The sequence below is a fragment of the Pezoporus flaviventris genome, unplaced genomic scaffold, assembly GCF_033815535.1.
Source record: "Pezoporus flaviventris isolate CSIRO_AGI_PZ_B2104156 unplaced genomic scaffold, CSIRO_AGI_Pfla_v1 ptg000015l, whole genome shotgun sequence".
NCBI classification, from domain to species: domain Eukaryota; kingdom Metazoa; phylum Chordata; class Aves; order Psittaciformes; family Psittacidae; genus Pezoporus; species Pezoporus flaviventris.
In genome coordinates this window covers 26,921,453-26,949,121 of record NW_026892563.1, presented here as the reverse complement: position 1 = coordinate 26,949,121, position 27,669 = coordinate 26,921,453, and the positions used below count along the sequence as shown (strand labels likewise).

General features: G+C 42.5%; 1 protein-coding gene across 1 annotated transcript in view; it reads right to left on the bottom strand.

Annotated features, from left to right (window-relative positions):
- The window catches only part of DCBLD2 (discoidin, CUB and LCCL domain containing 2), a 46,615-nt gene extending 24,711 nt beyond the window's left edge, over positions 1-21,904 (bottom strand). The window contains exons 1-2 of the mRNA XM_061453883.1: positions 21,723-21,904; positions 3,115-3,342 (exon numbers count right to left, since the gene is read on the bottom strand). Coding sequence (XP_061309867.1) covers positions 3,115-3,342; positions 21,723-21,834 — 340 coding nt within the window. The 5' untranslated portion in view covers positions 21,835-21,904. The remainder of the gene's footprint in view (positions 1-3,114; positions 3,343-21,722) is intronic.
- Between the last annotated feature and the right edge of the window lie 5,765 nt (positions 21,905-27,669).

Here is a 27,669-nt window from a genome sequence, read left to right as displayed (position 1 = left end):
GGACTCCAAGTGCTTTTGTGCAGCAACATTACAACAGGAGAGGGAATTCCCACAGTAGTGTACATTCTCTGCTCCTAGAGGTCTGGGCTTACGCTGTCTATATTAAATAAGTACACCTGACTGTAGATGCACAATGACTGGACTGTGATGAAATCTAATAAAAAACACCTCTAGCTCTTACTTAAACTAGAGACAAACTTAACATCATGGATTTGTATCTTCTTTTGATATATTGATAAATATTCAAAAGACTTGCAAGGAGAACTAGTCCTTAAAAGCTTCATTAGAAACCTTCTCTGTTTATCAATGAACTAACTTACTCCTAATGCTTTTTTTTAACCTAATCAGCCAAGTTTCAAGTCATTTTGGGTTAAAGTAGGTATCATGGAATTTCAGATTTTACGTAATACAAGTATTTTAATTTTAGACCATGTCAGTAGTCCTGAATGGAAAAACTCAGAATAAATCTAAATTTTCTCCAAACAAATTCAGGTCACTGTTTAATCTCTCCAGTGTTTGTTACTTCAACCATGAACATTCAAGAACCTGCATCATCTGTATCTGACACTGTTAATATCACTGTTTGTCCTGTGATTTAATTTTGAGAGCAGAACACACAAATTTGCTCAACATACTGTGCTACTACACCAGCTGCGAACAGCTGAACGTCAAATGAACAAATGAAGTAGAAAACTTACTCGAACCCACTAAGTCACTTGTAAAAGTGAATAACAAACTTATCAGAACTGGACATTCCTTGCCATTTAAGGACTGCAGCATTTCCTATTTTAGACTAAGTCTGGCTCAACAGCTCCAAGCATATACTTATTTTCACACACACTTACCTAGGTGACAGTTGGAAAAGAGGGTTACCAAAGCTAAAATTCCACTGGCCTCTTATAAAAAGACACAGTTTAGTGGCTCGGCATTTGAGTTGAACAAAACCAAATTAGATGAAGTGAATCTCTCTCTCTCCAGATAAAGCTTTATTAAAAAAAAAAAAAAATAAAACAAATCTGCAAAATAGCAGCTAATTTTAGTGAAGGAAGAATGAAAATTCATTTTGATTTTTATGCAAAGTAACCAACAAGGGCCTTTAAACCCTACCTTGATGTGGATGATAATGTTACACTGCTATTTAAAAAAAACCCTGCCTTATAGTAATGAAATTCAATTTGTTCTCTTCTTGAGCACAAACATTGAACTAAAGACATTATCAGAAGATGGGAAACATCTGAACTACACAACTTTTGAAGACTGACATCCTTTAATACCGTCAAGATGAACAATTCAAATCAGAACAATTCCATATAAAAAGAAAGGTATTTCAGGTAACATGTATATACAACTTTCTTTTTTTTTTTTCTGTTAATGAAGATCCTCGTAGTTTTGCAATTCCCTCTCCACTGTTTATAGGAACTTTGCAAGCTATTGAGAAACGTCTGAGAAAAAAACAAGCCCAAAAACATTACAGGAGAGTTTCCCTTGAAAGTCAGAAGAATCAAAGATTATTATATGAACTGTGTTGCATTTACCATCTAGTTTTTGCATGCACAAACAAAATGTAGGATGTTCTGCTATCATTGTTACACAACATCATTTTTTTAGGATATAGGAATTGTGTCAAGAAGAGACATTTACATATGCTTTAATAACAGTAAACAAAATGCAATGACTTAGAATACTCTGGCATCCCAAACAGAGAGGTCATCTGCTGAGCTACAATGCTAAGTGTATTTTAAATGAGCATGACACCAGTGAAAGAAAATCAGATGACTGTTTTCTTTACCACTTTACTTTTAGAAAGTTAGTTGCACCTGTATTCCCTCCCTGTACCGAAGACCTATATGCTATACAAGAGAATCTTTCCTTACCTGTTCTTTCTAGCAGTACCATCAATAGTAAGTTTACTTACTGGTCACTGATGTCTAGTTTTCTAAAGTACACACAGCACTCCTCAAAGATTTGCACTTAACTCATGAAGGTCAGCAAGGCCAAGTGCAAAGTCCCACACCTGGGTCGAGACAATCACAAGCACAAATACAGGCTGGGTGGAGAATGGTCTGAGAGCAGCCTTGAGGAGAACTTGGGGATGTTGGTTGATGAGAAGCTCAATGTGTCCTGGCAGTGTGCAGCCCAGAAAGTCAACTTTATGCTGGGCTGCACCAAAAGAAGCATGATCAGCAGGTTGAAGGAGAGGATTCTGCCCTTCTATTCCACTCTCATGACACCCCACCTGCAGTCCTGCTTCCAGCTCTGGGCCCCAACACAAGAGGGATGTGGACCTGCTCGAGTGAGTCCAGAGGAGCCCAAAAAGATGTTCCGAGGGCTGGAGCAGCTCTGCTGTGACGACAGGCTGAAAGAGTCGGGCTTGTTCAGCCTGGAGAAAAGAAGGCTCCAGGGAGACCTTAGAGCAGCTTCCAGTGCCTATAGGGGGGCTACAAGAAATCTGGAGAGGGACATTTTACAAGGGCATTTAATGATAGGACAAGGGGTAATGGCTTTAAACTGAAAGAAGGTAGATTTAGAACAGATATTAGAAAGAAATTCTTCATTGTGAGGGTGGTGAGGCACTGGCACAGGTTGCCCAGAGAAGCTGTGGCTGCCCCATTCCTGGCACTGTTCAAGGACAGGTCAGACAGGGCCTTGAACAACCTGGTCTAGTAGAAGGTGTCCCTGCTCCTGTCATGGTGGCTGGAACTAGATCTTTTAAGGTCCCTTCCAGCCCAAACTATTCAATGATTCCTTGATATGAAGTACAGGAAGAACACAATTCTAATTACAGATTTACTGAAATTCCTTTCTTCACCTTATTGGAGATTCCTGTAAATAAAAAACACTTCCTTCTTTTCATCACTTCTCATAAGGCTCAAAATTCACACTGTACAAAGCAGTGTATGATATATTCAGGCAAGATCTTACCCTGCCCAATATCCAACTGAATGATAACAGCTTTGTAGGGCTATGAAAAAGTACTTAACTATACTTGCAGTAGTTACTCTATGCTCAGAGCAGGTAAACAGGAGAAATTTTAGAAGAAACAAAAGTACCAACAGTATATCCAAGTTCTGTACCAGTCTATAGCTTTCAAATACCAATAATAAAAGCTCCTACCTATCTCTGTCCTGGTGGGGCCAATCCCATTGTGAACTCTTAAGTAACTGGAATGACATGAATCTGAGTCATCAATATCAAAATCACCAAATTTGAGCTGAACTCGCTGCCCAGGCTTTACACGAATTTCCCATTCACAAACTGTACTATTGGGAGAGGTCTGTGGGTAGTTTATTGAAGCAAGAGTTCCACTTTCGGGGCCCAGGATGGTGTGTCCACATCCATCACCTACAAAAGAACAAAAACAAATTAGCTACACACATTCATCTTCAAAGCTTCACTGGTGATTTAGCCATCCTGGGTTTCAGCAGTGGTATGGGATTTGTTGGGTTTTAACTGCAGTATCACATTGCAAGTGAACAGGAAGGTAAATCACATGCAGATGGAACAGTAATTGTGAGAAATACCAGTCAAATAATGTTGCATAATGTTAGGTTCTCATCACAGGTGACCAGAGAGCTGCTACAACTTCCTCAACAAGATAAAAATTAATCCACAACCACTTAAAAAATTGAACAGACATTACAGGAAGTATCGCTGCTATTTCATGTTCCCTTAATACCTATGTACAAAAGAAAACAGGTTCTGAAAAGGAGGGAGAAGACTGCCAATAAAACAAGAGCACATCAGTTTTATAGCTGTTACTGTATTCACAGCACGAAAAAAAACAGAAGTGAAAAGACAATGTACAAAAGTGAAAAGACAAAGCAAATACTCTACTGAAAAATAACTGCCAAGTCTGACCATCATCAAACTTCTAGTGCGTTGTTTTGTTGCAGGAACAATACTAAAGACTTGTTTAAAGATGAGAAAAAAATAGCACAAATGGTATATTCTCAAAATCAAATTATAAAGAGCAAACTGATAAATCTGTTTACTCAACAGCAAATCTGGTGAGGTTGACCCAGCACTGCTGCACCCCTTCAATGGGATTCAGGGCCTGCAGCCACAGGAGGCGAGGGGGAGCTGCCTGCGGGACAGCGCCACAGATGTAGGGTGCTGCGCAGTGGGGCTTTGCAGGATGTGGCTCATAGAGGCCCCTCAGGACAGGGCAGCCCTCTGGCTCACCCTGACTGCTACGGGGTGACCTTGGAAACCACCCCATGCCCGTCACTGCATAGGGCATCACTACTGCCCCATGGGACGGATGTGCCCTGGGTCTGGCTGCAATAGCTTATGTTAATGGGAATACAGGTGAGGTGGAGGTGAACAGTGCAGAATGGGACATGTGGAGGAGCGTCTGTCTGTATGTAGTACAAGAAGTTTAATTAGTTATCTGTTGTTTTTGAAATAACATCCTTTCAATAACATCCACCATCACCAGCTCTTTGTAAATTACTCTATCAAGATCACAGACTCATAGAATCATAGAATAGTTGGGGTTGGAAAGGACCTTAAGATCATCTAGGTCCAACCCCCTGCCCCCCCTGCCATGGGCAGGAACACCTCACACTAAACCATATCACCCAAGGCTTCATCCAACCTGGCCTTGAACACTACCACAGATGGAGCATTCACAACCTCCCTGGGCAACCTATTCCAGTGCCTCACCACCCTTACAGTAAAGAGCTTCCTCCTTATATCCAAACTAAACTTCCCCTGCGTAAGTTTTAACCCATTACCCCTTGTCCTGTCACTACAGTTCCTAATGAAGAGTCCCTCCCCAGCATCCCTATAGGCTCCCTTCAGATACTGGAAGGCTGCTATGAGGTCTCCACGCAGCCTTCTCTTCTCCAGGCTGAACAGACACAACTTTCTCAGCCCATCTTCATACGGGAGGTGCTCCAGTCCCCTGATCATCCTTGTGGCCCTTCTCTGGACTTGTTCCAACAGTTCCACATCCTTTTTATGTTGAGGACACCAGAACTGCACACAATACTCGAAGTGAGGTCTCACAAGAGCAGAGTAGAGGGGCAGGATCACCTCCTTCGACCTGCTCGTCCCACTCCTTTTGATGCAGCCCAGGATATGGTTGGCTTTCTGGGCTGCAAGCACACACTGCCGCCTCATGTTCATTTTCTCATCAACCAGCACCCCCACGTCCTTCTCCGCAGGGCTGCTCTGAATCTCTTCTCTGCCCAACCTGTAGCTGTGCTTGGGATTGCTCTGACCCAGGTGTAGGACCTTGCATTTGTCATGGTTAAACTTCATAAGGTTGGCATCAGCCCACCTCACAAGCGTGTCAATGTCCCTCTGGATTTCATTCCTTCCCTCCAGCATATCAACCAAACCACACAGCTTGGTGTCATCGGAAAGTTTGCTGAGGGTGCACTCAATCCCACTGTCCATGTCACTGACAAAGATGACAAAATCGGTCCCAGCACTGATCCAACTAAGTATTCCAGAGCACAAGGACACATCCATCAAAATTAACACCTGCAGTAACATAAACCCCACAAAATACACCTCATAACATCTCTGATTTATTTTTGTTAGCACTGGAGGCTAAAAAGCCTATTTATTGAATTTAGTCCCATGAAACGACTATCATTTTCAAGATCTGATACAAGAAGGTTCAGAGATTCTTTTGTATGTGATCTGTACATGTTATTCTAAAAGATGTTTGAACAATGGATCTTGAACAATGGCAGCAAAAATAGCAGACAAAAATCAGACTAGATAGGGTGCTAAAAGACATCTTCGACATCACTCCAAATACACTTACTATCTGTAGGTCCATTTTACCCTTCAAAATGCCCCTGCATACAGTTCCTACAAAGTGATTACAACAGACTTAACATTATGTCAAGATTTCACAGTGACCAGAAATTCACAATGATCAACATAATTTATATTGACATGTTTTGACAGCTAAAAGTGTCAGTCTGAAAGTGTTTCATATTGCACACTAATATGTCAAGTTCCTCTATTAAACACAAAAAGGTAAGCTAAACTTTAGGAACAAAAGTTGTACACATATTTAGACTTATAACTAATTTTCAAAATTCTTAAATGTGTTTCACCCAAGACTAAATGGAAAAATAAGCCTAACACACATGGGAAAAATGAAAAAGCACCTAATTGCTCTTAACAAAACCTATTCTCTTTATAATCTGAGCAGACTGAAAGAGCTCCATGTTCTAAACACTAAACTGCTGATGGTATATACAGAATCACAAACAGACAAAACTGCAGCTTTTTTTCTTGCTAGCAGTCTTAAATGAAAATAATGAATCTTCTTTGGAAAAGGTAACTGGAATATCTGCTTTGGTAAAATCAAAATTTCTATTTATAAAGCTGTTGTTTAGCCACAGTTTTCTTCATGAATTTTTTGCAGAACACTTCATTCCATCCCCTGACAAATATTATTTCCATTTGGGTGACAGCTGATAAATTACTTTCCGAAATTACTGTTGTGCTAATAGATAAGACACAGTTGTCCAATGTTACAAGAGGTAACTTAAACCTTACATTTTGTGTAACATTTTAATCCTGATTTCTTCTCAAAGGCATGCTATAAACCCAAGAGCAAGTGAAAATTTATCATTCAAAACCTGCATGGCCATGGCTTATTAGTTAGTAAACTTTTAAATGTCAGATTCCTTATTAGTCACAATATGCTTCACAGTCGAGAAAAATACCAATTCCTTTGCTAGTAAACTGGCTTTTCGCAAGCAAGTACTTACACAAAATACACAAAAATAATATTAACAATAAAACCAATACTTGCTGATATTTGTGGCTAGTATTTCAAAACTCTTTATACTGCAGACATATAAAACTGATTTTCAACATAAACAGCAGTTTATGGTTATGGCCTAAATAAAAACTATGAGCCAGTTAACTAGTTCTGTGGTTTTCTGTCTTATGACAGGGGTAAGCAACTGTTTACAGATTGAAAATATTATACAGATACACTAATACAGTGACCGTTTGAACATGAAATCATAGTAGCTTTCACCTGTACAAGCAGATACATTGTTCTGAGTGCATTTAAGTAAAATAAAAATGCTTGCGTGACGTAGAATAATTACTTGGTAATTATTTCTCATTTCAAGGTGCCTATTATTGGGGTTCAGTAACCACACAAATGCTGTTTCTTACAACGAGGAATACCAACAATGCATCTGATAATGTATCTTTGATTATTCCCCAAGCTTTTATATCTTAAGCCTATGTTGCTGGAAGTCAAAACAAAAGACAGCCTGAGTCTCTTCTTTGTCCTAAATAGTATACTTGAACTGTAAATTTCTCCAGTTAAAAGTAGGAAAGATCATACCTAACATTCACTTAAACCATTCTCTTCCCTAGTTTGCTGATTTAAACCATCATCATCACTAGCTTCCTGTTCAGCTGCCTCAAGTATGAAACAGTACTGGCTCTACCTTTGTGCTAGGAACAGGACGCACTTTTCTGACGAGGAAAACAACTCCAAAATCACTCTTACATATTGAGGTGATAAAATGCAAATAAAACATTGTAAGTTTTAAAAAGACATTGAAACTTTTCTTTTATAGACACATGACTAAGAAATGTCAAATTTCCCCTTGTAGCTTGGAACAATCAGTCTTGTTTCCACTGGCTAGAAAGGAAAACTTTCCAACCCCCCTCACACAATTTAATGGAAATGCAAATCTCAAATCTCACTTTTGTTGTAGGCTTTCTGGAGAACATGTGAGGAAAAATATTCCTCTAATCTAGCCATACTGAAGAACTTGCTGTCAAGCCATACTAGAAAGAAATGGAAAGCGGAAGAAAAGTTGTGCTTAAATGCATCTACAAGCATCACCTTATTTCAAAGCTAATTTTTTTCAGGAGCTATTTGGAAATCTCTAAAATACACAGTTTCAGTGAAACTTGTAGAACAATGAAACCTAGTTTTATCTTATTGGTACTATAAAAGGGTATCTCTTTATGTAAGTGGTGCTTCATTATTTCTACCAAAGTTGTATAAATACCACCGATCAACTCCAGAGACACATGCATAAATCCTCTATCAGTGGAGCAATCTGCAATACTCAGCTATTTCTCCAAGAAAAAGTATAGGTCTTAGCACTACAGTCACATATATAGAATAGCTACTTCATTCATTTTGAAGTCATTAAGTGCCACAGAAGCTTTTGTTTCTGTTAATCTGTGTACATGAGAGTGGAGTTTCTGAGAACAGAAGAGGCAGATGTCAATTCCTAAATCAATTATTCATGAATAAGCTGACTTCTGTTGCCAGTACAGAGCTCAATGAGTCTTGCTTTCTTTCAGCCCTGTCACACCACAGACCTACTGCACTTGCAGAACAGACAAAACTCTTTGCAGAAGCAGCAGATCACATACCCATTGCATCTGATATTTGCTGGAAGGTCTGCATACGTACATTGTCATGTGTCCTGAGGACCATGCACACAGCAAAAATGAGTAAGCTCAGCTTTTCACCAAAATGTGTGTTGGAAACATGGACGCCTCTTAAGAAGCTGGTAGAGGAAAGCAGTCTGCTTTCAGACTGTCATCAGGAGCACCATTCATCTCTTCTGCAGGAGCCTTTGAATGGCTCAATCAATTAATTATCCAGACAGATTACATATGACCCCCAAGCTATGGCTTACTGATGTCTGATGAGATCAAGCAGATGATTAAAAATGACTTCTCATACCCAAGTTCTATACACCAGTAAAATACAGAATTTGAACCAACACAAATGTAAGAAGATAAGAAAATGTAAGATTTCATAAAATGAGAGGGTACTGCACATGCAGGAGTGGGTACTAAGTGCTCTATTAATACCCACCAAAAAAAAAAAATTATCCTCTATAGTCGTTGAAGTAAATTAATCAGAACTTCTTCCCCCTGAGATCAGCTGCTATTAGTAACTGCTAATCTTGTTCTCACTACCCAAACATGTTAAAAATTAATATTTAGACTAGAGAATGCTTTCCCATTCCTTACTTGGCGAAGAACAATAAAATAGAGACATCTGACAGTTGAAGGTTTACAGTCTATAAGGCATAACTGACGCATATCAAAATACTGATCTCAATTTTAACATGTAGCACTGTCTTTTGAACACTCAATTTAACCACTGGGTTTCCAGAGAAGATTTACGTTTAAGTTGTGATTTTCTGTACTTTGTGACTATATACAAGATGTAACTGAATGTTTCTTAACTAACTAAAGGTAGAACCCAATCTATTATAGTTATGTAAGCAAAAAAAAGATATGTTAAAGCCTTCATTCTGACTCCAAATACACAATTCTTTCTCATTCAATGCAATACCATAATTTTCCCTCTTCTGTTTAGCTCCTATGATCTGCATTTCCCTGCTTTTTATCAGTGTGTAACTATAAGACACTGCATCTACTTTTTGCTTTCCTCAGTGTAAGCAAGAAAGTTTACACGACCAGCAGAAATGTTCTGTGAAGAGAATTAAGGCCACAGAGACATCAAATTCTAATTAGGTTTTTTCAGGTATTTTCAAATGCCCTTATTTGAGTCCTTCAAAATCATTGCTGTTTCCACCAAAATCCACAGAATCCTTTCTGTTCTTCAGAAAGGAATCTGCTCCCCTGTCAGAATTAATTTTCTTAACAAGCCTACAAGCACACAGTCCACCTTCATCTTTATGCCATTTATTTGCCTCTGTAACACACTCGTTTGATCATTTCATCCCCATTCCAGATGTTTCACAACATAAAATACCCCACACTTCCACAAGTGAAGCCGTTGCTCAATAAACACTCGAAGGCACTTTAAATTATTGCAGCCAGACAAAAGCAAGCCTTGTCTGCCTCTAGCTGTTGGCCACTTGCTTTCACACCCTTCCTGGTAGTGGAGGTAAAACACTTCTGCAGCTATATGGTAAAGCAGGCCACGGACTTGAGATTAAGAAGAAACTGTCAGTTTTAACTTAGAGCACTCCCTTAATTTAGTCCATTGCATACAGCAATGTCTCCCTTGACAAAGGGACAGGACAGTGTGGAAGTAGGGGAACATCAACAACTGCTGCTTTCACCAGCACTGCCAGCTTGCATTTGCATTTTAAACAACTCTGAATCCCACCCTGTAGAAACCTATCCCTTCCCTGGTAAGGCCAGCCACGCAAAAGTGCCACACTGGCTTCAATAACTGAGCTGGTTGAAGATGAACCGGTGCCCCTACCCATTCCTACAGCACAGTGTTAGATTTCAGCCAGCTCCCCTCTCTGAGGCAGCTCATTGTGCAACTCGCAGTGCAACCGCAAAGAGGGCAGGCGGAATTACGGCTGGATTGATTTACTTGCTGTGGAGCATCCTTAGAAAGGTAATGAAATTACAGGTTGAAGTTTAAAAAGACAGGAACGATACAAAAGGTAAAGCACAATAAGCCTTTTGTCTTTCAAATGCTGGCAGCTCAGTAGTTCGGGAGGGACCAGACAGTGGCGGATTCTTGCTGTTACAGCAGAAGTACAAAATTTAAGATGCCATTACAACAAAATTTTACTGTTTTCATATACGATCCTAGCCACGTGCTGGGCTAGTCATAATTAGCACTTTATCATTTTCATCTGTACACACAGCTTTTCAATCACCATCTCTGGAAATGCAGTCTTTGCTTTCCAATGCTGAATTTTATCCAAGAGAGTAACACTTAGCCTTGCTAAATGTAACATCCAAAATACGGTAACATTTACAAACAAATTATCTTAGATTATTACTATCATCAGAGCAGGTAAGCCAGGCACTTACCTCCTCTGCTGTCATGTACTAACCAAACTACTTCAAAAGAACAGAAAAGATCGATCAGATCTGTAAGACCTTTGCAGAGCCTGTGACTTAAGTCCCCAGGGACAGTTATGACTTTCTTAAATAGTAGGCAGGCAAAAGCAGCCTACAAAGGCAGGCTAGCCATGAAGCAGCATGATTTACATGAGGACTCTGAAAGAGGGCTCTAGATTCAATGGTCCATAATGCAGAAGCCCTCCTGAAATGCTGCCCATGCTGAATCACAGTGACAGCACATGCTGTATGTTGTGAAGTGGGCAAGCTGCACATGCCAGACAAAAGACAAGACATATCATTTACTTAGCAATCTGTACCAGCACTTCCATAAAAATAAACTTCAGTGCTCTAAGTGCTACACAGCAGAAACACTGCTGATGAAGAAAATGGAAAGTAACCCACAGACAGTCATGCAAAACTCAATGAGAATAAGCAATAGCCAGGGTCAGAACAAGCTTTGAATCTCTTGTAAGGTCTTCAGACTCCTCACCACACCAGGACCAAATGCAATTTCACAAGTCTTCCATATAAGAAGCAGAAAATTCTCCAATCCTACCAGTAATTCACATGCTAAATTAACACTATAATAATAATTTTCCTGTCTTCCATTATCAGTTCATAAATGAGACCACACAGCCTACACTGCAGATCCATGGTGGCATACATCAATTTAAATACCACTGCTGCAGTACCATCCTGCCTTATAAAACAGCTGCTCCTTCCCACCCTGTGCACTGTTGGTGCTTCTCAAACTCCTGCTGAGCTGTACAGCTGTTTTATAACCCAGGTTATCACCCTATCTGCCTTTTACTGAGTAAGGGTACAGCTATGGGTCAACAGGGGTCTCAGTCACAGAAGCCTGCACAATGGAGAGGATACAAGGTAGGGACAGGGAGGACAGGGTGAGACAGCAGCAACTGGTGGTTAAAATCGTGTTTAGCTACCCTGGAATCAACAGAAGCTGGAAGGAAGGAAGCTGAAGATTTGGGTACCTTAACAAAATACACAGGGGCATCATTTCAAAAAGAAAACCTCAAAAAAACAGCTGGAATTATTGGCACCCTTCAGCTGCACCAAGAACAGTGACTTTAAATATCAGTTTCTAACCTTTAAAGTCTGTCATCCAACTGATGAAAGTTAACACTCCATATCTCTACACCAGTATTTTCTACTGCCTGTGTAGGTGACATACAGAATTATCTTTATTTCCAACACTCACTTTTAACTCTAAGTTCAAAATGATAATGGAGACAGTTAGGGGTTTTCCCATTATGAACAACATGGCTTCATTCTAGTCATGAAATACAACATACAATCTGTTCTGAAAGGTAACTTCATTCTTAATTTTGCTTTAAATTGATGTTCCCTTAAAATATTTTCATACTTTTGACCCTCTATGAACACAATCAATAAAACAAACATTACGTACTACTGAATAACAAGATGATTAACTAGGAAGACAACACTAAATTTACACACTCAAATCACAGGTTTTTAAGTGCCAAAATCGCACAAAAGTGTAACAAAAGTATGTAGGAAGTCAGTAGTCTGCTAACTTTGAACCTGCCCATCAACCTTGCACTAACTTCTTCAAAGCAGGAAGGATGCCTTGACTTACAGAACTGGAGACATTGAAGACAGCTCTTTAAAAATTAAGTGATGAAATGCTTTACTGAATATTTTCAAATATACTTGAGAAAAAGACAAAAACTGATCACCACTGGACTTGATAAGTGTGTGTTCAAAAGCATTAAATTTAAGTCATCTCTCCACCCATGTGATAAGACAACATATTTTGACACCTGTGAACAATGGCATAAAAATAGAAATTGCTAATGCAGTTCAGGGCTTCCTCATTTCACAAAACTCACAGATCTGTAAAAGAAAAATTAAGTACCAGTGTGGCTTCATTCCACCACACCGAACAAGGCAAGACTTTTTCCCCCACATCTCAACTTCTTTGAAGCAAAGTTAAAATGACCAGATAACAACTTTAACTGGCTACATTCCTGCTACAGATGCAACAGCTGCCAACTATGAAAACCCTTGAGGACTTGCTGGCAAACAGGCATGAACAGCACACTCCACATACATGCTAGCTCACTGCAGTAAACTATCCTTTCAGAGTCATAATCTCCTAACTCTGAGAAGGAACCAAGCGAAACAGCATCACTGCAATTCACTTTCTGTTTCCATTGCTTTTCTAATTCATCTTTCCACTCAAGATCTTGAGGACCTTTCAACTGTCTCATTCCTGTGGGGTTTCTCCGTATCAAAAAAAAAACAAAACAAAACAAAACAAAAAACAAAAACAAAACCATTCAGGGATTAAAAACAACCTTCTGCAAATCTGGAATAATTCCACAAAACATTTATTTACAAGTTCTGTTTAAATGCTTGTCCTGGGTTCAGCAGTAGCAGTCATTTTTTCTCCTTGGTGGCTGGTGCAGCGCTGTGTTTTTGATTTTTGGCCTGGGAACAGTGCTGATAACACCGATGCTTTTAGTTGCTGCTCAAATGTTTGGTCTGGCCAAGCACTTTCTGAGTCTCATGCTCTGACAGGGAGGAGGGGAAGCCAGGAGGAAGCAGAGACAGGACACCTGACCCAAAGTAGCCAAAGAGGTATTCCATACCACAGCAAGTCATGCCCAGGATGTAACTGAGAGTTACCTGGAAGGGTTAGGAGACACTGCAAGGTTGGACTAGGTATCGGTCAGTCCTTGGTTGGGCTCCGGGGGGGAATTATCGGTAGGCGGGTGGTGAGGTGTTGTATTCTCTTCCCTTGTTATTTCCTTTATCATTATTATTATTGGTGGTAGCAGTAGTGATTTGTGTTATACCTTAGTTACTGGACTGTTCTTATCTCAACCTGTGGGAGTTGCATTCTTTTGATTCTCCTTCCCATCCCTCCGGGAGCAGGGGGAGGGCAAAAAGGGGGGGGAGTGAGAGAGCGACTGCATGATTTATGTCTGACTTTGTTTAAAAAACGACAATGCCAGACCAAGATAAACAATATTAGTATAATGCACCTGATAGCATCACACTGGAGAGCTTTTACACCATCATATTTTTGAAACTGGGAAAGAGTTATCTGCTCACAACCACTTACGGAAGTACAATAAGCTTTTCAAGTTCCTTTTCCACTATTAACAATGTTCCTCAGGGACACATCAAATGGCTATCTCCCACAGCACTTCAGTTACAGAACCAAGAAAATCGGTGTATTGTTCAAAGAAGTGGTTCTACATGAAGAACTGCTGTGGGGAAGAAAAGTTTGAAATGAGAATTCATGTGGCTTCATGCACATTACCTAGAATTCAATCAAGACTGTGATCAGTGGCTGGTCATCCTCATCCTGATGGATACTATCCCAATCCTGGGTGACAAAACCTCTTCCTTGAAAAAGTAACTTTGCAAAGAACTTCAAAAATCTGGGAGGAAGGTTTAGAGTGGGGATTAACAAGGGAATTTATAAAGTGGGGAGTGTTTAATAAAGCATACAGATAATCTGAATATTGATTTTCATTTTCAGTGCATAAGTGATGCCTCATCCATGGAATATCATTGTCTCCCGTGGTTTTGCTGGAGCTGAATTGAGTTTTCACATCATAAAGAATGCAGGAGTGTTAAAATACAATATACTTATTTGAAACTTTCACTGAACAATATGAAATGTTAAACAAAACCAACGACACCCACACAGAACAGAAAAAAAATAAATCTGAAAATATCCTTTTTTTTTTTTTAACACTACAATTAATAAAACTGATGGAACACACTTGCTATGGAAGACTTTGGCTTAAAGAAAGCAACAGAGAAGCATTTCTTTAAAACAAACAAACAAAAAAAACCAACAAACAAACAACATAAACAGCCTCCAAACTTTACCTCTTGAAAAAAAGTGGCAAGTTTGAGTCTCTCTGATCCTAATTTATAGGCCATTTTACAGAAAGATGGATTCACAGAAGGGCCCAGTTTTCTTGTATACCACAGCTACTTACAGTTGGCTAGTCATGATTCTAGCCAAATGAAATTTAGGATATTGCATGAAATTTAACTTTCAAGAAAGTTTTCTTACTTGATTTAAAGGTATCTTGAGAGAGAAAAATTTTAACTATTTTACAAAACAAAACCACACCAACCAAACCGTTTCTAAGATATTCTGTAAAAATATACCTACTTTATCTATGGCATATGGGTGAATTCCTTATTATTCAATACTACTGCTGCCAAGAATGACACAGCTAGGTTCATAAACTTCATTCAGCTTACAAAAAAACATTTACTAATGCAGTAGCTATGTGTGCTATCATAAGAGTGGTGCAGAACTGGAACTTTCCTCATTGTGTTACCCTTCAAAATCTAAATGCATGGAATTTCTATTAGTAAGACAGAAGTTCATTCAGTGAAAAATTTGAAACTTAGTACTTTTGGTAAAATGGTAAGAACAGAGATTCTTAAGATCAGCAGTCAAATAACTGTAAGAAATAATGATTGAATCAAAATGCAGAACATCTATCACACACAGAGACCAGTGAAGAGGCCAAAACATCCTCTTTATATTAGCAAAAATTAACAGCAAGCATATCTGACAAGCACATACTGAGCCCCCATATACACATATACTGCTTCCAGAACCCTTTTTCTTCGAAAGGATTTACCTTATTAGAACTCATCCAGCAGTTGGGGTTTGTTTTCTTTTTCAAACACTAGACAAAGAATTCTTCAACGAAAGCATTTTTTCAAAGTCAGTGTTGTTCTGTGGTCCAAATGTCAAATCATTATCACATTTTCAAGTACGATTTTTAATTCAAATAACATAAAAAGTGTTCAAATATTTATAAACAATAAAACATGCATAGCACAGTTCAAGCTGCTCGCCTCAAATAAAGGAAGGCAAAGCATGAAGCTTAGCAAAATTGGGTATTTCACAGTCTTAAAACATTAATGAACAGGCTTCAAAGGTAATAACCCATCACTCTATATAAAAAAACAGCACTGAAAATTTTAAAGATCCTATTTTAATGCAAATTACTGCATAGTCTTTTATGTTCACATTGCTACTGTTCCCCTCTCCAAACCTCAGTTTAGTAAATTCAGTCTACCTCTGGACAATGGTTTCAACTATACCACTATTTTATAAAAAGAAACACATATGTTCAATAATATTTAATAAAGAAATCAATCTAAAAGCAACTCTTAACGAGAAAGTACAGGAGGAGAGGGAAATCCTTTGACTACAAAACAAATTTCAGGTAATCCTAACTGCTTCCCCAAAGCACAGGGTGCAGCTACAAAAGTGGGGGCGACACACAATAGCTTATTTAAACCCCTTCATAAGATGGATAAAATAACCAATACAGAAACACTGGTAAATACAGTGAACAGCAATTCCAACAAGAACTGCATTTATACTGAAGATTATCTGAGTTATCAAAGCTGATGCATTCAAGTTGGCACTTAACTAGCTGATGACAGAAACTATACAGAACAGCAGTGATCACATTAAAAACCTAATGCATCATTTCCCAGAGTATAAAGCAGGTGACAGAAATGCAGAAAAAGGAGACAGATTATTTTTCTCTTATATGAATAAGAAAACAGTCCTCCAAATCTGGAAAGCTGAACCTCTCTGTTCAGTAGCACTAAAATAATATTCCTAAAGACTGCACTAATATGCTAGAAGGTCACTATCTTGAGATGCATGCAGTAATGGCATACAAGCTTTTGAAAGAACCTTTTTACCACTAGCTCAGATAGAATCTTTATAGCCGTGTACACACACACACGTATATATAGAACCAACGTGCATTGTACTGCTTAAATACAAAGCAAAATGTAATACATTCTGGGATCAAGTATGAGACCTTTAGGAGTATTTATACAAAATGATAATCCCTGCTTTCTTTAGAGTAGACTAGACTAGCACAACCTCAACAGGCTCCCAAAGATGAGCTAGCCTGAACAGAATCAGCACTACAAGCAAACTCCCAGAAAGGATGGCTCTGCAGAACACATGGATGTACTTTCTGCCCAGCAGACCCAGCCTAACCACTTCAAATAAGGCTCAGTTAGTTAACTGGAAGAGGAAAAATAACTTTTCAGAGATTCTTGTTTTCAAAAGCAAAGAATTTTCACTGGGTGTAGGTCTATACTTCCAATACCAGCTCACTCCCGCCCCCAGGAACAGCATTCCTCTACACAGTGCTCCCCCTCCTCCTCACTACTTCTATCTCCAAGACACAATGCTGGGAAGTGAAAAAAAAGCATCAGAATAGCTGAATCATCCAACATGTCAGATAAACCTAGCAGGACTTTAAACTGCAGTCTTGAAAAACTCTTCCATACTTCTCAGAATAAGGATGAAGGGGATTTGCCTCAGCACTCTGGCCTAATCCTAACCCCTGAATCCTCAAGAGTTCCACAAAACTCCATCATCAAAACAGTCTGCATTCTTAAGTAAAACTGTCCTATTAGCAAAACCAAATGGCTAAAACAAAGGGCTGCTCTCCCATCATAAAACACTTATTCTCATGTTAATTTTAGGGATAATAAATCTCTAATCTAAAGATCTGGGGGGTCTTTTTAATCAAACTAATTTCTTATGGGTTTGGCTGTGACTGTTCCTCAAAGATGAGCCCAGCCAAGGACAATGGATACAAAGGGCAATAAGACACCACCCAATCTAATTTAGCAAATGTAGAAAACAGCACTTGCATGAAGGACAACACATGCAAACTGCTCATATGGCAGAAGTTTTTATGGTGGTGCTTTGTATTTACACACCAGGAAGTCTCTGAAGCAAGAAAAAAAAAAAGACACTTGCAATGGGCTACCTTGGCAGCTTGAACCTTTGTCCATCCCCTCTTCCAGGAGGAAATAATCTCTTACAGGACATCAAGGGAGAAGCTACAGCCTCTCTCCCTCCTTCTTGCCCAGCTCATCGATATATAGTTAGAGTCACCTTCTCTTTGTCCTCAAATCAAGCCACCTCTCTTCTAAATCTACCTTAGTGACCAAAAGGGACAGACAGTTATTTGCAAGATGAAACAAAGTTCACAAAATCACACAGCTAGCTCTAGTCTTCTCAACTGTCCCTGGAACATCTGAACTCAGCATCGCGGGAGCAAAATGCCATACTTCAGTGACAAAGGCACTAAGACAGCCCTGTACAGCAAGCGGCCAGGAAGCTGCAACAGTTGCCACAGTTGTTTGTTTCAGCCACCAACACATGAATGACCACAAGCTTTTCCAGATTCTACAGAAATGCAGAGGCTAGGCTGATGGATCACCACGTGCCTGATTCTGGACCGGCCACAGCCAAAGCCACCGTAACCTGTTGCACTGCCGGATGGACAAGTAGCGGTAAGAGCAGGACCACTGTGGAGAGAAGGGGAGGGCACACAGGGGAAATGAAGAGGAGCAGGGAACACACAACAGATCCAGGAATACTGCAGTTCAACCACAAAACACAAGGCCATGGAAAAATATTTAATTAGGCTCAACGTACACAGAGTCATCAGTTCTTTCACTCAGCTTTTTAGGTCATGGTAACCCAGCACCACACATTCAAAAATTCTTTGCTACATTAAAGCAAACATTTTTAAGCTACAGTGATAAATCACTTTTTTGTACTTTCTTCAATGAGGTTTGAGCACATAGCATCTTCGTGGGTTGGTATTTGTTTAGAATGGAATAGGAGAATCACTTTCAAAAACAAGCATCCGTAGTTAGGGGTTTTTTTAAAGGAAAGGTTGCAAACAAATCTGCTTTGAATCACTTGGGAATCAACTATAGAATCTAAAGTTTATTTGTAACTTAAGGCTTTATTCCAGTTCTATATGCAAATCAGTATCCATTAGGAATTCCAACAGACAGCTACCAAACTACATGTTTGATGACAAAGTTTTTGCCCCACAGTCTTCATACCTTCAGAATAACTAAGACATTACTCAACTTCTACTAAGCAACCATTTCTTTTAGCTGTGTTTTTCTAAATCCCCCCAAAAGTTCAACTTAACTAACGAAAAGGCCATTCCAAATTTATGACAATAGCTGAGCATCTGTTATGAGCACTGCTTCTCAAAATGTAAGCCACAAAGATCGGGAAGCTTACATGGTGCCAGCTTGCTTAATTACACGTAAAACAAATAAAACACTTGAAGTATTTCTGAAATATCAATTTCATTGCAACCAGGAGCTAAAGTCACTATACAATTGCATCAAAATCACAAGAGCTGATTTGCACAGCCATTGGCTGGACAGTGCCTGATGCATTAGCCTGTATGAAACCCAGTACAGGCTACTTTGCTGTTGAGTCTTTTTCAGTGTTTCTGAAGGTGTTTAATCGCATACAAAATGCTCATATTTTCCAAGACAGCTAGATGCTCAGGTTCAAGACCTTGAACAAAGAATGCTGAACTACATATACTGAGTGATTTTCAACATCATAGATTGAAAAAAAAATCCCACTCCAATCCTACATGATAACGCTGTAGGCTACCAAGTGAAAAGCACAGCAGTACTTGCACTTTTTCGTTTCTTAGTTTGCAGCTGTCTGGAAGGGGAGGAGGACCACTTGACCCAATATTCAAAACAAGTTTCACATTGACCAAAACCATATCGTTATTTTTAAATTAGTTCATATTAGGGAGGTGCTCTAAAGAAAAGCATGTGAGATATGAAAATGCTCTATCTTCATAACAAGATTTAAATACCATGCAGTATGTGAGGCTTAGAGGTGCTCAACAGTGGAAAAGAAAATGAACAGTTGCTTATTAACAGAGGATCAGCCTCCCTAACATAACAAATGAGTCTAGGTTCCTTCATAGTATCACTCACAGCATTTTTATAAAAGAGCTCAAAACCAACTTTAACTGTGGAATTTCTTAGGCCTTGGGTACTTCCGCTGGCAATCAACATATTATTTTAGAAGCCTGTGCATACATTTAATACACTAATTTAGTAACTGCTTTGGACAGACCCTTCATGAGCAAGACAACAGTTTCATTTCTGTATGAAATTAGAACTATGCCAGCATTTAAAGATACAGGATATCTGCTCCTCAACCTTCTCTGGAATAAGATAAATGAAAAAAAAACATTGGCAAGGAAACAGTCCCTCGCAAGCAGAGCTTTTCTTAGAAGCTCCCAACAATTTCTCATACTGGAAAGCATTGTATTTAACACCACCACAGACCCTAACCTTAAGACAAGCTCTGTTTTATGTTACCAAATAAAATGAAGCTTGTCAATAAAGAGGTTCCCTTCCTGCCCAAAAGCAAGATTTCTGTGCAAACAAGAAGGAACGCTACATTGAAATTCTGCGTAGGAACTCTTCAGCAATTTCTCAGAGTACAGAAAGGTAAAGTGAACAGCATATCTAAAAGCCTGCTGTCCATGTGGTCCCACTTTTTGCTGCATGGTCCCACTCCCTTTAGCGCACCTCTGATTACTCACTGCGCCAATCCGACTCAGTAATGTGGAGGAAAATTATGACTCTTCCCTACCCCACACAGTTATTTCAGTTTTCTCCTAGAATAACAAACTCAGTCTGCTCACCAAAAGGTCAGATAAGTGTCAGGTCAGCACTAGTACTTCGAGTGTGATGCTCCTACAGCATGAACACCTTGCTGCTACCTGACTCATCCAGCCACAGTCTTCAAAAGGCTAAATGTTAAAATTGCCCAATTTCGTCTCAAAAGCAAATGGAACTTCTCCTCCTCCATCATAAATTAAACACAAACAAAATCAGGTATGTCAAATGCATACTAGCAATATCTTATGTGTACAGGAACATACTTAAAACTAAATGCAGTTAGCTGGAAATAAGGGCAAAAGGTAAGTCAACTTGACTACGTTGATCTGTGGAGGTATCTCTGACCTTTTCCATTCAAAAAACATGAAATATATGTTTAACAGTACAGCGCATACACTTTTTGATTCCCTTTGTGCATTTTAATACAGAGTTTGGGACATTCAAATACATTTACATCTCTCTTTGAGATGTAGACAAAGTTATGTGATAACAAGAGGTGAGTTTCCAAAACAAAGCAAGACCGGTGCAAGAAGCAAATGGAATCAAAAACCACAAAATTTCTCTTCTCAGCCCCTGTATTCAACAAGTGAAAGTTTCAAGATGTTGTCAAAACATTCACTCCCAACACTTTCTCCCAAGCATATGATCAAAGTGACAGTTACTGTGGCATCCTCTGATCTTCTGCTATGAATTGACCAAATTGTGCTAAAGCCTAATGAACTAATTCCACCCGAGGAGGACAAATCTCACCAATTTCTCTTAAAAAAAAAACCACCAAAACCCCAAAAAGCTACCCCCTTCCATCACACATTCTAGACGCTCACCCCATGTACACTTCTACATGCTCTTGGGCACGTGTAAGTTTATTTTCAGAGCAAGCAGAATCTCCCCTTTATCCCCTCCTGGCTCACACCTCTTCACACACAGCTTGTGTGGGCAGCCTCCCCCAGCAGCTGGCTGTGGCTCAGGACAACAAACGCCAGCGCGCCCTCCGCTTTCAGACTGGCCTTGTGTCCCCGATCTACCACCACAGCCCAGCGCCTCCCGCCACTTCAGCCGCGCCCCGCCCGGGTGAAGCCCTCCCGCCCCCGGCTCCCCCTGGGGCTGGAACTGGTCAACCCCCCCCACCTGAGGGAGCCCCACACTCCCCGACGGGGCGGCCGCCCCACAGGGTGGGAGTGAGGACGACGAAAAGGGAGCTGCCGAGAATGGGGCTCTTCTTTCGCCCTTTGTTGGACAGGGAGTGGGCAGACTCGGGGAGTGGGGCCACATGCTGAGGGGCAGAACAGAGATGGGGGCTCCCCCCCTCGCCATGCAGCCATGTTCCAGAGCGTGGGCTTCCCTCGCCCGCTGCCGCCCTGCCCGACCGCTCTCGCACCCACCTTTCTGCGCCCCGGTGCCCCGCGGCACCAGCAGCAGGAGCAGGAGGCTGAGGCGGAGCGGAGAGGCCGCCTGCCGAGTCCCCGCAGGGAGCTGCAGCCCAGGGCTCACCATGCCCCGCGGCGTACCCGGCAGCCCGAGGGCATCGCGGGCTGCAGGGCAGCCGAGCCCGGCCGCGTCTGTGCCCCGCAGCCGCCGAGCGGGACGCGCCTGCGAGCCAGCTAGCGAGCTCGCGCCGCCAGCAGCCCCCTGCAGCCGGCCCAACCGCTTCCGGGTGCGCGGCTCTGCCCCGCTTCCTGCCGCTCCCCCGCCCCGCCGCCGAGAGGCTGCCCCAGGTGTCGCCGCGAGCCCCGGCGTCCCGCTGGCGGCTCCCGGCCCTAGCCCCGTCCCGGGCGCTGCAGGGGTGCGCAGGAAGGCGGGCGGCGCCGCCGGGGCGGCCAGCTCGGGATTAGCGGCCCCGAAACAGGGTCCCTAGGAAATCAGCCCCTACTTCTCTGTATTCCATCTCCGTCCTCCTTAACGAGTTGGCTACAAGTATTTAACTTCCCTCTTCCCCCAAAGTAGAGATTAAGTGAGGCAAAATTGACTGGAAAAAAACAAAATTCTCTGGAAGCACTGCTGTTGCTGTTGTTAACAGAAGAGGATAAACTGGTGTCATAGATCACACATGAGAATTCGGCTCTAGAAAGCATGGGATCGGCAGATAAGACCCAAGCCACTGCAATTTTAGTTCTTGTTATCTAGCTTTTGAACATTTACAGTGTGTCATTGGGAGGCTTGCTTTAGGAGGATAAATTCACCCATAGGGAATAGATACTTAAAATAAGAAACTTTCAAGTCTTGGAATCGTAACAAAAAGCAAAATAGCACATTTGCAGAGACTTGTGGTAGCTGTTACCATACTGAAACAGTTCCCCATGGTTGTCAAGAAAGCATGTTTTGGGAGAAAAGCATCCTAAACACTGGTAGGATCAAAGAATTACCTTTGTAACGCCATCATCATGATGGAAGGGAACACCTTGTTACCTGTTTTTCCGTGGTAGATGAAAGCAATGTAATTTTCAGATGCTGATGAAACATTGTGGCCATGCATACACACCTACAGTCCCGGCCTTGCTTCCTTCTAGGGAACAAGAGCAGCCCCCACACAGACATCATTTTACACTTCTGTCAGCTTCAGAATTGAAACCTCCTCAGCCTTCCACTGCCCATACTCTCACCACAAAGCAAAGGGACTTGGGACTCCAAAGATCAGCTTCCAAAGATCAGCCTCTCAGACAGTACAGGCCTCATGGTTCATCTTTTCTGCTGTGGAAGGGCCACTGCAAGTCAACCCCATGTCCTGGTGGTGGCCAGCCCTAGTGGTTCCGCTGTGTAAAATGTCTTAAGGAAGAAATCATTCTCTGCTTCCTCTCTTGAACAGCTTTGTGAAACAGATACTGCTTTCCTGGCCAGTGGTGAAGTCCAGTGCTGACTCAACTGAAAAGGCAGGAAAACTACCTCAGGAGTCAGTCTTTCCCAATCCACAGAGTTGCTTGAAGAACTATGTAGATGAGGTTTACTAGTTAGAATCATAGAATAGTTAGGGTTGGAAAGGACCTCAAGCTTGTGTTAATGGGAATACAGGTGAGGTGGAGGTGAACAGTGCAGAATGGGACATGTGGAGGAGCATCTGTCTGTATGTAGTACAAGAAGTTTAATTAGTTATCTCTTTTTGAAATAACATCCTTTCAATAACATCCACCATCACCAGCTCTTTGTAAATTACTCTATCAAGATCACAGACTCATAGAATCATAGAATAGTTAGGGTTGGAAAGGACCTTAAGATCATCAAGTTCCAACCCCCCTGCCATGGGCAGGGACACCTCGCACTAAACCATCTCACCCAAGGCCTCGTCCAACCTGGTCTTGAACACTGCCACAGATGGAGCATTCACAGCCTCCCTGGGCAACCTATTTCAGTGCCTCACCACCCTTACAGGAAAGAATTTCCTCTTTATATCCAATCTAAATTTCCCCTGTTTAAGTTTTAACTTGTTACTCCTTGTCCTGTCACTACAGTTCCTAATGAAGAGTCCCTCCCCAGCATCCCTATAGGCCCCCTTCAGATACTGGAAGGCTGCTATGAGGTCTCCACGCAGCCTTCTCTTCTCCAGGCTGAACAGACACAACTTTCTCAGCCCATCTTCATATGGGAGGTGCTCCAGTCCCCTGATCATCCTCATGGGCCTTCTCTGGACTTGTTCCAACAGTTCCATGTCCTTTTTATGTTGAGGACACCAGAACTGCACACAGTACTCCAGGTGAGGTCTCACAAGAGCAGAGTAGAGGGGCAGGATCACCTCCTTTGATGCAGCCTAGGACATGGTTGGCTTTCTGGGCTGCAAGCGCACACTGCCGCCTCATGTTCATTTTCTCATCAACCGGCACCCCAAGTCCTTCTCCGCAGGGCTGCTCTGAATCTCTTCTCTTCCCAACCTGCAGCTGTGCCTGGGGTTGCTCTGACCCAGGTGTAGGACCTTGCACTTGTCATGGTTAAACTTCATAAGGTTGGCATCAGCCCACCTCACAAGCTTGTCAAGGTCCCTCTGGATGGCATTCCTTCCCTCCAGCGTATCAACCGAACCACACAGCTTGGTGTCATCGGCAAACTTGCTGAGGGTGCACTCAATCCCACTGTCCATGTCAGTGATGAAGATGTTAAGCAAGACTGGTCCCAACAACAAATTCCTGAGGGACACCACTCATTACTGGTCTCCAGCTGGACATTGAGCCATTGACCACAACTCTTTGTGTGCAGCCATCCAGCCAGTTCTTTATCCACCGAGTGGTCCAGCCATCAAATTGATGTCTCTCCAATCTAGAGACAAGGATGTTGTGTGGGACAGTGTCGAACGCTTTGTACAAGTCCAGGTAGATGACATCAGCTGCTCTACCCCTGTCCATCAGTTCTGTAGCCCCATCATAGAAGGCCACCAAATTGGTCAGGCAGGATTTCCCCTTCGTGAAGCCATGCTGGCTGTCACCAAGCACCTTGTTGATTTTCATGTGCCTTAGCATGCCTTCCAGGAGAATCTGCTCCAAGATTTTGCCAGGCACAGAGGTGGGACTGACTGGTCTGTAATTCCCTGGATCATCCATTTTTCCCTTCTTGAAAATGGGGGTTATATTTCCCTTTTTCCAGTCATTGGGAACTTCACCTGACTGCCATGATTTCTCAAATATGATGGCCAGCGGCTTAGCAACTTCATTCTCCAGCTCCTTCAGGACCCGCGGATGGATTTCATCAGGACCCATGCACTTGTGCATGTTCAGATTTTTAAGATGGTCTCCTACAGTGGGCCCGAGGTCTTCATTCTCACAGTCCCTGAGTCTGCCTTCCAAGACTTGGGTGGTTTGGTCAGAGCCTTTGACAGTGAAGACCGAGGCAAGGAAGTCATTCAGAACCTCAGCCTTCTCCAAATCCTCTGTAGCTAGCTCTCCTGAGAGCTTCCTGAGGGGGCCTACGTTGTCCCTAGTCTGTTTTTTATTTGCTATGTACCTGTAGAATCCCTTACTGTTATCCTTAATATCCCTAGCCAAGTTTAATTCTAACTGGGCCTTAGCTTTCCTAACCTGGTCCCTAGCTTCCCGGACAGCATCCCTGTACTCTTCCAAGGCTGCCTGTCCTTGCTTCCACTTTTTATAAGCCTCTTTTTTCATTTGAATTTTCCTCAGCAGCTCCTTATCCATCCAAGGAGGTCTCCTGGCCCTCCTGCTGCACTTCCTTCTAGTTGGGATGCAACACTCCTGAGCTTGTAGCAGGTGATCCTTGAATATCAACCAAGAGTCTTGGGCCCCCCTGCCCTCTAGGGCTGTATCCCATGGAACCTTCCGAAGCAGGTTCCTGAAGAGGCCAAAGTCTGCTCTCTTGAAGTCCAGGGCAGTGAGCTTGCTGCACGCTCTTCTCACTGTCCTGAGGATCTCAAATTCGACCATCTCGTGATCGCTGCGTCCAAGGCTGCCCTGGAGCGTCACATTTCCAATGAGCCCTTCCCTGTTTGTGAGCACGAGGTCAAGCACGGCACCTCTCCGTGTCGGCTCCTCTATTACTTGCAGAAGGAAGTTGTCTTCCACACAATCCAGGAACCTCCTGGATTGCTTGTGCCGGGCCATACCGTCCTTCCAACAGATGTCGGGGTGGTTGAAGTCACCCATGAGAACAAGGTCCTGTGAGCGTGAGGCTTTTGTTATCTGTCTATAGAGTGCTTCATCCACAGGTTCTCCTTGTTGAGGCGGTCTGTAACAGATGCCCACAGTAATGTCTCCCATAGCTATATTCCCTTTAACCCTGACCCACAAACTCTCTGTGGACTGCTCACCTGTCCCCAGACAGAGTTCCATACTCTCCAGCCTATCCCTAACATAAAGGGCAAGTCCCCCTCCCCGCCTGCCAGGCCTGTCTTTCCTAAAGAGCCTGTAACCTTCCATTCCAACACTCCAGTCATAGGAGCCATCCCACCACGTTTCTGTGATGCCTATTATATCATACCCCCGTAGACGTGCCCACATCTCTAATTCCTCTTGTTTGTTCCCCATGCTACGGGCATTTGTATAGAGGCATCTGAGCTGAGCTCCAACTGAAGCTGGCTCATTGGCTGGAGCAGCTGGGATATCTCTACATCGCTCCGAGCATTTATTATAGGTGCTGGCAACTGACTGGGTGTGTTGGGATGGAATGATGCCCCCCTCCCCCAACACATCTAGTTTAAAGCCTCCTTGACCAGTCTGGCAAGCCTCCTACCAAAACTGCTCTTTCCCTTCTTCATCAGAGCAGCTCCACCAGCCCCCACTAGACCTGGCCTACAAGCTTGAGTCTCGTGTTCAAGATACCCAAACCCCTGACTATGACACCACCCTTTTAACCAGTTATTAACCTGGCTAATCCTCCTAGCTTTTTTAAGGTCCTCCCCTGTATCCTGGAGAATTGACAAAAAGACTATCTGAGCTCCAGAGCCCCTAACCATCTCTCCCAGGGCTCTGTAGTCCTTCTTTATGTTCCCCAGGCTACTGCTATCTATATCCCTAGCACCCACATATATCACCAGGAGTGGGTAATAGTCCGTGGGACTTACCAGAGCAGGCAGCCTCTCTGCCACATCCCTGGTCCGTGCCCCTGGTAGGCAACACACCTCCCTTAAGATGGGGTCTGGCCGGCAGACAAGTGCTTCTGTCCCTTTCAGTGTAGAGTCCCCTACTACTACAACTCGCCGCTTTTTCCTGGCAGCACCAGTAGAGGTCTTCTTTAGCAGTGCATCAGCCGGCTGTTTCTGGCTCGAGCGCGTTTCCTCACTAGCCCCCTGCAGGACAGCAAAGCGGTTCTGCATGGGGACCTCAGATTTAGGAGGAAGCCCCTTGCTTTTGATTGTCCTTTTCCTCCTTTTTTTGTTGTTTGTTTTTTTTTTTGTCACTAATTCCCAGCTTCCCAGGTGAACGGTCTCCTTCTTTCCTTCATGAGCTAGAGGGGAAGCTGGAGGCCCCTGCACAGTTTGGGCCTGGAGCAACCATTCCTGCTTCCTCTCAGCTTCCCTGACATCTCGCAGTCTATTAACAGCGTCCCGCAGCTCAGCCATCTGCTCCAGGAAGGCCTCCATCAGGGAGCACCGAGTGCAGCCCTGCCCATCGTGCACCCTCCCCTCACCAGACCAGTGCATGCACTCTCTACACCCCGAGCTCTGCACTGCAGCCTCCCCTCTCATCGGCTCTGTCTGGGTGCCTACGCTGGCCACCGCCGGGGCAGCCAGAGCAGAGCTCCCGGACCAAGCCCTGGTCATATGGCGAGTGCTCACCATCCCGTTTGCCTGCCCGCGCGAACTGCCGCACAAACTGCCTCGACCCGCTCTGTTTGCCCACTCTGTCCGCTCTGTTCGCTGCGCTCCTGGTCACTCGCGCTCCCTGGGGCAGTTGT